At 42.4% G+C, this 13,652-nt stretch overlaps 1 protein-coding gene across 1 annotated transcript; it reads right to left on the reverse strand.

Moving 5' to 3' along the window:
• Positions 1-3,605: 3,605 nt before the first annotated feature.
• aadac (arylacetamide deacetylase) lies at positions 3,606-12,213 on the reverse strand. The gene is made up of 5 exons (XM_015951064.3): positions 11,898-12,213; positions 10,402-10,630; positions 9,953-10,022; positions 7,980-8,151; positions 3,606-4,457 (listed from the first exon to the last, which is right to left on the reverse strand). The coding sequence occupies exons 1-5, from the start codon at positions 12,036-12,038 to the stop codon at positions 3,831-3,833; spliced, it is 1,239 nt and encodes a 412-aa protein (XP_015806550.1). The 5' UTR covers positions 12,039-12,213; the 3' UTR covers positions 3,606-3,830.
• Positions 12,214-13,652: the final 1,439 nt, after the last annotated feature.

Genomic DNA, 13,652 nt, shown 5'->3' on the forward strand with positions numbered 1-13,652 from the left:
ATTATCCTCATAGAAATACAAATCAGACATGGTCATACATTCAAATAACAAGCCATAAAATCTTGTTTGAGCTGGTTTCCATGCAACAAGCACGATGTTTCAACAGGTCCTTTATGTGATCAGCCTTTGTGTGTTTGGCTAGAGCAGATCTGCATTGGAGGCAAGGTTAAAGATAACAATCGACATATTCAACGGCCTTCAATAGTTTCCAAAAAAAGATTTTTATATTTCATTTTCCTTTATGTTGTTTTAAAATGACTTTTTCAAATCTAATAAACTACTCATGAGCTAAAAAAGAACACACACACACACACACACACACACACATATATATATATATATATATATACTCAAAGTTGTAATAACTGTTGATGTTCTTCACAAATCTTCTTCATCTTTGCCATATTTCGACATTACACTAAGCTAACATTATTCCAAAAATGCGTCATCATCTAGTTTGGCAGCAACATGCTGGCGGAACGTAAATGAAAACATGAAACTGATTCATTGTTATTAAAATACAAAGAAGTCTTTGTAATATGGCTTCCAGTTGCCAATTTTTGATTTAGAACAGTAATCACAACTGACTCAAGGTTGTTTCAACCTATCCAAGCAGTGTTAGGTTTCATAAGTACCGGTAAGTAAACTCGGAGACAAAAACGGCCTTCGGCCAAAAATACTGAATATAAAAAAATTCTAATATCCCCCTCTGACTTACAAAGATTCATGGTGAATTCTTTAAATCCTTGAAGGCATAATTTGATGTCATACTGATGCCAAAATGAATACAATAAGCTTTGCACTCCCATCACACTGGATTAGGACCCTGTTATGGTCTTCACAACCAATTATAATATGAATGATTCACAGGAAATTAGCAAAATCTCCTTCAGAGAGAAAAAAATGTCCAAATAATCAACACACACTACATCGATATTTTACCACATGGTCTTTCCATAAGAAACCCTTTCCCACAAGGATCTAAACCCATACAGACATGATCGTACGATATCCCAGACCCAATCTGGTATGGCCTATCTTAGACTAAGCTAGGATTCATGTACCATTGAATAGTTATAAAAACTTAAAGCTACAGCTTTAACATTGATCTCGGTCATTGTTGAGTTAGAAACTTGACCTGTTTCGTATTTGTCCCCATTCAACAGAGGCCAACGACTCATCAGGGGATGGAGAGGCGGGGTACCCAGAGTAGTTTTGGCTCGTTAAATAACAATAGACAGCTACAGTTTATAAGCTTGACTCTCCCATATTCCAGTCAGAATAGGCAAAGCTCCTCGGATGAGAAGCGAAACTTCTTCAAGAAATCAAAGAAGTCCAGTTGCCTTCATTTGAACCTTTTGGATTCAATAGCCCTCAACTGGCCAGATACTGCACTTAACAGTTTTGTAGAGCGGGTAGGCGCTCTATGAAGGGAGCTCTTTACCTGTTCATGGCTGTTAGCTGCGGTGCTAGTAGTTAGCTTTTCAGTTTTCCGATTGTCAATAAAAATCACAAGACGAAAGAAAAGAAGACATTTGCCTTTTGTTGGCATCGTGGCGGAGCCTGGAATTTAAAGCATAAGAGTAATGTTTTTGGAGACAAAGCAAAGAGCTAAAACCAGAATGAACATTGGCACGGTCTACAAAATCATGGACCGATGGTGACCTGGCTTAGCTGCTAATGGACTTGTACGTAATGTTTTTAGTCCAACAGCATGGATATTTTTACTTCATGGTTTGTTTTGGTATTAGTTGGCTCCTGTTAGTGTTAGTTTGTTGTTAACACGAGCTTCAGCAGGCTGCAACGTGTTTATGACCGTTGTAATTTCCACTTTCAACCAGTAGGGCTACTGGTTACTTTACTGTGTTACTTTATGTATGCTCTATAAGATCATGCTAGCTCTATGCATGCAAGCATAAAATGTTTGGTGCCAAGAAACCATTACCACCATTGCCACCATGCTTTGTTTACGACCCTGCTGCTGGAATAAAGTCCTTGCCACAGCACAATGGATGCTTTAAGCCGGGCGTACACTGTGCGACTTTTTCACTCGCAGCGTTCAGCTTCAGCTCAAACTGTACGACTTCCTCGCAGGGCAGATCTCACGAGTCATGTGCTCACACTGCACAACCCAGTTCTCGCATGCGACCTGACTGCTCACACTGTACGTCTGGTAGCAACACGTCGGCCCTAAAAATATGCTAAAAATAGCAGTTTTTACTCAACATGTCAGACTTTTTTGTCTTGCCTGTTGTCCTTCGGGAGTGCTGCAGGAGGACACACAGGGATTTATGGGGGTTGGATGAGGAAAACGAAATAAAGAAAGTGAATCTGTGTTTTGTGATCAGTTTAATTTGACATGAACACGACAAACACGCTTTCTTGACAATCTTTGTGAGTAAAAAAACGTGTAGAAACAAAAATGAACAGCGTGTGTTATTAGGGAAATAGCGAGCGGCGTTGATGCAGGATTGCGCATGGGCCGTGAGCGGTTCTGATACATTTTGGGTCTCAGCTGCTCGCAGCGCCGCTTCAACAGTGCGATACCCTCACGAGGGACGAGCGAAATATCAAACACTCCAGAAGTCCGTGCGACCTCACGACTCCTGATCGGCAGCTGGTCACGTGGTGTTAATCGCCTCTCGTAACCCCCTGTACACTACACGACCGCTCGGCGCAAAACTCGCCCCGATGTCGTGGATTCTCGCACGAGTGGAAAATCGGCTCAAAAAAGTGAAAAAGTCGCACAGTGTACGCCCGGCTTTATGCACGATCAAAACCATCAATAAAGTATACCCAGCTGAAAAACTAACGAAGTCCTGCTTATCTATAGCCATGTTTTCACTATAGGAGTTCTGGGAAATTCCTGGGAGGGAGAAAAGTGAATGAGAGATATGATGGCTTGGTCCTCTCAGCCCTTTCAGGATTTTCCTAAGATGTAAGCATACCACTCCTTCTACAGTGAGTGATGTCAGTGATCAATGACAGAAGGTGTCCACAGTAAAAATAAGATTCTGTAAAAGTACACCGTTATTTAACCCATTTAGTGGATGGGGAGAGCTCCTATGTGATGTAAAGGCGGAGTTCAATAACAAGGTGAAGCACCATCTTTTACAGCTCTCTTTGAGACCACTAAGTGAAATGAATTATGGTATTGTCGTGGATTCCCACTGCATTTTTCAGTGTAGCAGCGATTATTGAGCATCAACACTGCTTATATTATTTTTCTTCTTTTCTGCTTCGCCAACAAATGTCAGTTGTTTGGCGACGTCTGCCAATGTCATTTCCTACAGAGTTACAATCAGCATGAGTTAACCCCAAGTCCCACCCTTGGAGCGGACTCTACCAGGCCGCTCCAAGTACATACTTAAGTTCAGGTACTCTGTTGGTTGCTGAAATAGCCCAGAAAATAGTTCATTTGAGCCGGGTCGGTGGAAAGGAGACACACTCATGCCTCAAAGGTCTGGTAAAACATCCTGGAAATTCCGATAGTGGAAACTGGCCACATGTTTCCTATCATAGTAAGACCATATTCCCATGAGAAGTGGCCCTTGTAAAGGAACACTGCATAAAGACCACTTCCCTGCTATAACGTGCCCCCGATCCACCCCAGTTTTGGTTTTTACAGTTTGAGTTTCTATACTTGCCATCAGAAAAAATATTGCCAAGGAAAAAATACATAAAATCCTGTTTGCTGCTTGTGTTGATGCTGTAAAAGTCAAAAAATAAAAGTAAAAAGAACACTTCTTTTTAGAACAGGGAGGAAAAGTCATATATACAGAACCAAACATTTGCATCACTATGTGGAAAAACTGGAATAGCCAAAGTTCCTACAAATTTTCTTTGAGCCATTTAATATAGTTTGCTGTCATGCGGCGTGCAATCAGAAAGTCCGTTGGCCACACGGTGAACATCAGGGCTCCGTGAAATCCTGTGTCGTAGTGTTCGTGCGTCACCTCGACACCGGCTGCGTGGAGCCGCGTGGCGTACATCATTCCGTCATCTCTGAGAACGTCATACTCACATGTCAGAATGTAGGCCTTGGGTAGGGAGTATAAATGTGTGTCTGGGACCAACAAGGGCGATGCCCTGGGGTCGGCAAAAGACCGAGAAGGTTCGTCTATCCCATCAACCCTCACTTCCACTTCCTGTGCCACAGCAGGAGTACTGTAGTTGTAGTCTTTATGATAAGTTTCTGGTAAAAAGGTGCTCCAGTTGACAAACTTGAGAAGCTTCGAGGTCTCAGGACTGTTGTGTGTGTTTGCCATCATGGCTCTAAAGAGGGTCTTGTCACTAGTGAAATACTCACTCCAGAACCGCACCATGAGAGTACGTGGCAGAATGGGCATGTCTTGATTCTGCTGGTATGATGGTGTGTTGAGGTCTAAAGCCTGCAGGGCAGGGTAGAGGAGGGCTTGAGCTTTTAACTTGATCTTCTGTCCAGGCTCTTTCTGCAACTGTAACAAAAACCAAAACAAATGAACTTCATCTAAAGGAAAACCGAATGCAGTTTAGGGTTTCAAAGAAACAAGAAGAGGAAATGGCTGTTGAAAGATTGCATAAAATATAGCAGGGCTGCCAAATTTGTGAGACATACGCATCTGATGGTTAGCACAGGCTCTCACTCCTCAAGTCCAATTTCTCAAGCTGAACGTAAAGTAATTTAATTGGACCTAAAAGCACAATTATCACCATAAAAGCATTACTTGTGATAAAGAGGAAAATAACTTCATGTTTAGTGAGTTGGTGACCGTCGTGAATTCTCAGTTCAGCATCTGAAACAGATTTCCATCATGTTGACTTTGAGCCCCTTCTTCCAGCACTCTGTCAAAAGGTCCAGCAAGAAATCAAAAGTACTAGTTTCCCATCTGTACCTTAACTGTTTTGGACTTTTATAATAAGGAGTAGTAAATGTTTGGAGCAGATTGCGTCTAAAGTTCGTGTGTTTTCCATTATCCAGACTGACTTGTATAATCATGTCTAGAAGAGTAACTTGGAATGGTCAGAGAGTCTGAAGAGGCCATGACAGCGTGGGTGCTACAGATATAATACTACATTTAAGTCTTAAACCAGCTCTCATTTAGTTACATTTTTAGTCAAGCGAGTCATTCTTTCTTGTCAGACTTTATAGTTGTCAAAGAAACATTGGGGGTCTTGTGTTGTTTTCTTTCAAAGTGTTTTTTTTTTTGTTGACATTTTCTGTTGATCTTCACTTGATTCCAGAACCATTTGTGTAGTCGCTGGTGTTGACCACTTCAAGAAGTAACGTGCTGCTGACGGCTCCGGTAGAAAGAAGGGGTGAGTCCTTTTCTACAACAATCACCCAAAAAAAATTTAATTTTCACCTAATTCAAGGGACAAACCACTATTGTGTTTCACTTTTGTAAAAGAAAATACTGAAATATGAACATCAAAGGTGCCCAAGAGGTGGCCATCCCTAGAAATATTCAGAATAATAAAAAATAATAATTTTTATATATATATATATATGTGTGTGTGTGTGTGTGTGTGTGTGTGTGTGTGTGTGTGTGTGTGTGTGTGTGTGTGTGTGTGTGTGTGTGTGTGTGTGTGTGTGCACTAACAGACAAGGATGTAAACTCAACTAGTTTTGTTTTTGTTTTTTTAATAACTTTGATGAAGGCTGAGGATGGAGATGAACTGCCGCGTCAAGCGGACTAGCAGCCCTCAGATTAGCAGCGAACATCAACAAAGATACTTTATTAATCCCAGAGGGAAATTAGAGTTTCAGTACACACAATTCAGAGATCAGACATTAATTTATTTCACGAGGAAGACAGGGACAGGGATAAATGTGATGTGTTTTTACTAGTTATTGATAATCTTGATGGATGGGTATTTCACCCTGGAGGATGCTCGCCTTCCACTGTAGTGTAAAGTGAGATAATTATTAACAATATTAAAGCTCCGATGTGTGATTATGTGTGTTAAAATTACATTATTTATTTATTTATTTATTTATATGAGCGTCGGCGTTCAGAGATCTTCTCATTCCGGTGTGAGAGCAGCAGCTGAACCCGGTAACGCCACCAGCAACAGAAGCTGGTAGGGATCCGGACTTTTTAAAAATCAGCTTTGGTGTAAAGTGAAACGCTGTTTACAACATAAAGTTATAAATCCAGCGGGGTGAATTTAGGCAAAGTCAGCAACATGTTTACATCGGTGAACAGCTGCAGAGAGAACGTAAGCTAACGTTGGTAAGCTAACATACCGCTATCTATGAGCCACCGCTAGATGCGCTACTTCTTCTGATAACTGAACTGGGCATGAACTAGTTAAAGGAATGCTGGAGGAGTTTTGTTTTTGTTTTGATTGCAAAAACAATTTCAGGCTCTACTTTTCCCTTTGTTTAGTAATTGTGTTGCTAACTGTTTACATGCTTTTGCTGTCCACCATGGTGGACCCACGTGATTAGGTGATGTCGGTGCAAAGGGTCAATAACACATCATGGGCGTAGACACACACCCGTAAATTTCCATCACCCAACCCACTTCAGTGTCTGCAGCGTTGGTGCCGGTATGCTAACTGTAGAACATCGCTAGCATGATCACTGCTAACAGCCTTTGTCAGATGAGAGGAAAGCAATGTATGATGTCGGAGCGCACTTGTAACGTTCCTGGGCTTACTGGGACTATCAAGACTTTGAATGAATGCCAGATAGATCCATGTCCTAGAACAACCAAAGTTTAGTCTTTGGATCTTGAGGATTCCTGTTTTAGTTGTATTTAACCATCACTGACATTGGACACCTGGTGTCTCAGGTTCTTTGATCTGTGTGTGGATACAAAATCATTCCATTGGAATCATGTTTTGAGTCATTTACATGCGATTCCAGTAGAGCTTGGTTGTGATCCATGTGAAGGTCAGGAGATTGTATCTGAGAATGGACTAAAAACCTTAACCCAGATCTCTGTTACAAAATTAAATTCCAACGAGATTATTTGCAGAACTCGCGGCCTTGCTGAGGATTATTCTTCAATTCCTCATGTTATCTCTTCATGAGCCCTGTTGTCCACCACATGACCAAGAAAATTCTTCTTTATTAGCTTGTATGTTGAAATACAAGACGTGCAAATATTTATACTTTTCTTCATTAGCAACCGAAAGCTATTAAATAGGAGGCAATGCATTCACGCAAATATTCACTACTTTATTGCAGATTAATCTTTACGTCAGTGATGGCAATAATGGTCTGGTTGCTGATTATATGGCAACCCGATAGCAGAGAGAGCCATAAAAGCTCCTTTCACTTGGCGTGATGTAGTTAATTTTGTGCAGTTGGGCTTTATGCATTTCTATTTTTACCCTTCTCTAAAATAAAACAATCTGTTAGCAGTGTGGGATGTGTTGTTGCTGGAATCCTTTTGTCACCAGAAACTAAACTTTACCTCATTAACCAACTCAAAATAAAGGTTTCTAAAATATGTTTTGGCATCTGTGTTTCCACTGAAAGTCTTTGTTGTTCTTTTTGGTACTTTTTGGGTTTAATTACTGGTTTCAGAACATTCAGCAGCTGCGCTGTGATCAGGAACAGGTTTGACCCAAGATTCAAGCAGCATGAACTCTTTGAGGACAACAGTTTAAGATCCTCCCTCACAGACCACGATTATGACAAACCTCTCTCTCTGAGAGATAAACACTCAAACAGTTGTTCTACATTATTAATGTCAGCCAGTGTTTTTATATTAGGCGTGAACACTTTATTACTTTTCCCAAATCTGGCAGCCGATCACTGCAAAAGCTAATAGATAGAATAGAATAACTTTTATTTTCATTGCAACGAGTACAATGAAATTAGATGCAATCCCCGTGTCCGAAATTGAAAACAAATAGTTGGATAATAGATGATCTTGTGGTTCCAGGAGACACTGCGTTTGTTATTTTTTCAAATAGCTCTGTGAAGAAAAAACATAATAATTGGACCCGCTTCTTGATTATAAAGCCAAAATAGATTCAGTTACCTGCTGGGAGACAGCAGCTGCAAGGTTCCCTCCAGCACTATCCCCCGACACAGCAACACGCCTTGGGTCCACAGAGAACCGGGCCAGCACCCCCATCTGGAGGAAATGTTTGACCACACGGTAAACATCCTCATACGGGACAGGGAAGTGGTGGGCGGGGGCGAGGCGGTATCTGTCAAAATCCAGAACCACAAACATGATGATGTAATCAACAGTAAATATGTTTTTGCTGTCTTAGATGGAGAGAAGGTGTTATTTTTATTTATTTATTATTCAACAAAAATGTTATCAGATATTTAGTTATTAACAACATATATATTGTTTGTTATATATATATATATATATATATATATACACACACATATATATGTATATATATATAGCAAATGCTACGGGCGATGCCTGAGCGTGAACGCGCATGAAGCAGCCTGCTCGACCCGAGCAACTCTCTTTTTCTGTGATTTTACAGAAAAACAGGCAATCCCAGTAAAAATGCCAGGGCTCATTCTACAGGACCAGGGCATTGCAGGAGAATGTATGAAGAAGAAATTTATTATTTCTATACATGTTTTGACTGTCAAACTTCCTTAGAGTCCCTTTAAGTATCTCGGGGTTTTGTTCACGAGTGAGGGAAAGATGGAGCGTGAGATCGATGGGCGGATTGGTGCTGCATCTGCAGTGATGCGGGCGTTGTACCGGTCTGTCGTGGTGAAGAGAGAGCTGAGTCAGAAGGCGAAGCTCTCGATTTACCGGTCGATCTACGTTCCTACCCTCACCTATGGTCATGAGCTTTGGGCAGTGACCGAAAGAGCGAGATCGCGGATACAAGCGGCTGAAGTGAGTTTTCTCTGCAAGGTGGCTGGGCTCTCCCTTAGAGATAGGGTGAGAAGCTCAGTCATCCGGGAGGGGCTCGGAGTAGACCCGCTGCTCCTCCACATTGAAAGGAGCCAGTTGAGGTGGCTCGAGCATCTGGTCAGGATGCCTCCTGGATGCCTCCTTGGTGAGGTTTTCCAGACACGTCCAACCAGGAGAAGGCCTAAAGGAAGACCCAGAACACTCTGGAGAGATATGTCTCACAGCTGGTCAGGGAACGCCTTAGGATTCCCCCGGAGGAGCTAGCCCAAGTGGCTGGGGAGAGGGTAGTCTGGGCCTCTCTGCTTAGGCTACTGCCCCCGCGACCCAACTCCAGATAAGCAGCTGAAAATGGATGGATGGATGGATGGATGGATGGATGGATGGATGGATGGATGATGGATAGATGGAATGAATCTGAATAACTGAAATGCCAATTTCCAGCTTTATTAAAGGTGCGAAACACTTGTTTCATAAACACATTTCCAGTGGTCTCTAGTAGGAATGAATGCCTTGTAAGTTGTACTCTGGGGAAGAAAAACACTGGTGCACCTGTTTCAGGAACTAGAAGTGATTCACATCCCAGCTGAGATTCAGACGGTGGGATCTGTGGTCCTTTTTCCTGATATTTGGACATCTTGCCTTGGATCGGATAACAGCAACGCAACTCCGCCGCTGAATTGCAACATTGATGATTTATGTCTACAAACAACACAAACCTGAAGAAGTTCTGCTGCGAGGTGGAGTTGCTAATGCTAACGATTAGTTTCTACTAGCCAAGATGTTCTCTGTTGTTTCCTGGACTCTAAATCAACAACAAATTTCCCCGTCGTGAGTCAAGATGGGTGAGTCCATGAATGTTAAGTGACAGTGTGACGCAGATCTGTCGGGACTTTCTAATCCTAGACTTTCACCGTCTGTTTTCTATCAGAAGCTAATGCAGGAGATAGGTGTAGGAGACTATTTTCATGTTCAGCCTGCATGAAAAACTCAGAGTGACTGATTATAATCAGAAATAATCATTAAAAATGTGTTTTTCAGTGTTCCACACCTTTAAGGCTTTAAACAGCTTTTCTTAAAGAACGATGTAATAATTATGTTGGGAAAAAACAAATACTTACTCTACAGAAAGGACTACTGCATTCAGCTCAGTGACGATTTTTCTGGCCAGGAGATCATACGGACTCATTCCTGCACAGACAGGGAAATTAAAGCAAACATCACAGCAATTGTTCCTGAAACGACATCATCCTACACGAACCGCCTGCAGACAGAGAGGCGAATCAGTCCCGCAGGGCTCGCTGTGTGATTGTTTCGATTTCAGAAGAAGCTTAAACCCACATCATCACACTGATGACTCCACTTAGAGCTTCTCACATCTTCAGCTGACAGATTCAATCAGGAATTTAAAAGCTGTATAGTTTTTTAGCGTTTACAATGCACTTGTAATTTTTGATTTCAGTAGTTAAGTCTTGCTAAAAGCACGTCAATCAAAAATAAACAAAATAAAAGCAGCGATGATCCAGTCACACTTTCCTTTAAACTCCATAAAAAGGAAACAGAAACTCACGAGAACTCCCCAGACACCATCCTCCGCCGTGCAGGTAAATAACAGCTCTTCTGAGATCAGCGTTGCCACGCTGCTGCTTCGGCTGGTACAGCATCACCTCCACCCCATCCAACGTCTCTTCTGTCACCTCAACATACTCATCAGACACAGGTGCAATCCTTTCTAAGAAAGTAATGGCATACATTACCCCCATATAGTCCTTCAGGCCCATTAATTCACTAAGATCCGCCTGGAAAAAGAAAAAAAAACGATGATATGATGTAGAAATGTGGGTGCGTCACAGATTTAGTCACTTTAAAACTCTAATATTAACCTGCTGTTTAGTTTACATGAAAAAAATAATAAATCCTGTGTGCAAAATTCAAAGTAGAAAAGTCTGGAGATGCGAAGACAGGAAAAACACGAGTGGTTACATGAATGTAGCCGAGGAAAAGGTCAGCAGCTCCCTAAGGTTATCAAGCTTGAGAAGTCACAATTAAAGGTTGATTTAGAAAGGCCTGAATGATCCAATCAGCTGATGTGCATTCACTCTGACCCCAACAAACCCAGTCACACCATGTACAATCACACACTCATCCCAACAGCTCCACCTTTCCGCTGCATCACCGATTCGCTTTCAGTCAAATCAAATGAAAAATATAAAACTTTTGAATGCAATTCCAATCGGTCGCTGCATCCCACAGGAGAGCTCTTTCTGCAAAAGCGCCAGGATTTTTGTCAGGTTGCTGCATTCTGTGGGGAAAAATGTGTTGCTTGAATTTAACCAACATGCTTCAAAGATGTTCTCGTGTTCCCAGTTAGCTCCCAAACTTGACCTTAGCTGAGATGATCTCCAGAAACTAAATGAAACTGGGAAATAGCTTTTGAGAATATATGAGAAACTCCACCAGCAAATTGTTGGGTCTGCAATAAAATGTATGACAGGAAATCTAATCATTCTAATTAATAAGCACTTTATTTCTGTTCCTTTTCTAACATTAATAATTCTATAAATCTGTGCAGCATGGCCCTTATAGGATTCAGATGCTTAGTTAAATAAATAAAAAACGTTTTCTGTTCACTTTTCTTTTTATTTATTTATTTATTTATTTTTTGTAATAACTGCAACATCATTTTGCCTGAACCTGACGTGGATCTTTTCTATTTCAGAGCAACAGAGCCCTATTTGCTGGATGGGCCGTATAAGCACATACATCTGAGTGCCATAAACGGAGGTGAGTTAATAGGATCTATTATTAGAGCAGGTGAGCAGGACTATACAACACATTATTATGGATTAGCATCTGACATAATCTGGTGCAACCAGCATGCATATCTACATCAGCAAAATACAAACACATAAATAGATACCCGCGCATGCTTTAATGCATCTATAGAATCAAATCACATTTTAATAATTAAAATAAACATTTAGCACATTTGGACACGCTCGTGCGTAAAACTCAAAGTCAATGATTTTTAGGGCAAATCTACATATGAGAGGCGTTTGATCCTACCAGGTGACTGAGAGTTCTGAAGAACGAGTTGGTCAGCATGAGTTTCCATCTCTCCTCTATCTCCTCGGGAATTGGCTCATAGATGTAATAAGCGGTAAAGGAGCAGAAAGCGACGATTAAAACGATGCCGCCCGGCCTCATTTTTACCGCTGCGTGGTCTGCGGGCTGCGCAGAGTTGTGGAAAAAGTCCCGAACAGCTCAAAACAGAGCGGAGTTAAAGCTTCCAGCACGTGCTCGGTGTCATTTGATGGTTATCGGTGTGCATTTGCGGGGCTTTTCCTCGCCGTGTGTGCGCGTCCCGCAGTGCATGGCTGTCTCGCGGAGCGGCGGAATTAATTGAAGTGTCAGCTCTGATGTGGAAGGCGCGCGCATTTTGGGCGCTCACGAGGCAGCAGCGCCGTCCCACCTGACCTCAGGTGCTTCGTCACGCACTGAAGTTTAGAAGAAAACACGCATCCGGTCCTGTTGCGAAGAACACGCTGACGGTAGTTTGGAAGAGCGGTGAGGATAAACAGCTGTGGTTGCAAGGAGGCTAAGCTAATTATATGATTGGTGTCGGATTCCTGGGTTGGACGTACTGTAAAACAACACGACTCTGGTGCATATCAATCACTGCAGGAGGGGCCATGAGGGGAGTTAAATTCAGCAGAAAAAAAAAGTTTTGTCCAGTGCCATTGAGCTTTTGGAGGAAACGTAATTCTGAAAGTCTTGATCTGAGTTCCTCTGTTTTGGAAACAGTGAAGCCAGTCGGAGTCACAAAAGCTGCTTTAGGATCAGCTTTCCCAGAATAACATGTCCAACAGCCCAAAATCATGCACGCAACAAGTTCAGGGAGGCAGGAGCGTGAACTGCTACAGTCAACAGCGGAGACGGAGCAGCAGACAGAAGTTGGCCGGTGATGATGGAGAAAAAGCCGGCAGAGTCTAGGGCGCCGGCCACGAGGGGGCACGAGCCGGCAGAGAAGCTTTGGGTGCATTGTTCACTTTGCAAGATTGATGAAAAAGCAACATCTAAAGCTAAAGAGGGCTTCATTTACAGAGTGAATGGACTCACCCTGATGGATAAGATGAGGAGTACTGAGCAGAGTCGCTGCTCCTCCTCATCAAAAACAGCCATTTGAGGTGGTTTGGACATCTGGTAGTGGCGCAGCAAGGGTGTATTGCAGTTAGCGCTGCCCCTCCCAAGCAAAAACAAAATTTGCTGTTCAGTGCCGACGAGGAAGTGCATAATTTGTCACACCGAGGAGGGGGTGCATGGACAAGGAAATGGTTGAGCAGTTGGGAGAGAGAGGGGGAGGACCCCATTTGGGAGTGTGAGACAGCCAACAGTGCTTGTCACAGCATTTCACTGTCTCACTACTGTTGAGGTTCTAACTTGGTTCACAGTTTGTCGGCACCTCAGAGGCCCCCAAGCAATTGCTAAAATGGTAAAAATGCTTAAAAAACAATTGCCTGCCCTTCCTATCAACATGCAGCATCTCTGGGCAAGGACACCATCTAAATGCCTTACCCAAGATGTGTTTCAGACATACCTCATCAGGAGCAGACCTCAGGGCAATCTAAAAGATCGTGTCTTGTAGGGAACACCTGCCGTCCCTCCAGGTGAGCTAGAGGAGAGGGAGGTCTGGGGATTTCTCTGCTTAAGCTGCTGCCCCACGTGACCTGGCTCCGGATAAGTGACAGAGGATGGATGGATGCTACAATGCTCTTAAAGAGATTCACAATCTCATTCCATCATCCATAGCTTGATGAGGGT

This window comes from Nothobranchius furzeri, chromosome 13 (genome assembly GCF_043380555.1).
Source record: "Nothobranchius furzeri strain GRZ-AD chromosome 13, NfurGRZ-RIMD1, whole genome shotgun sequence".
Taxonomy (NCBI): domain Eukaryota; kingdom Metazoa; phylum Chordata; class Actinopteri; order Cyprinodontiformes; family Nothobranchiidae; genus Nothobranchius; species Nothobranchius furzeri.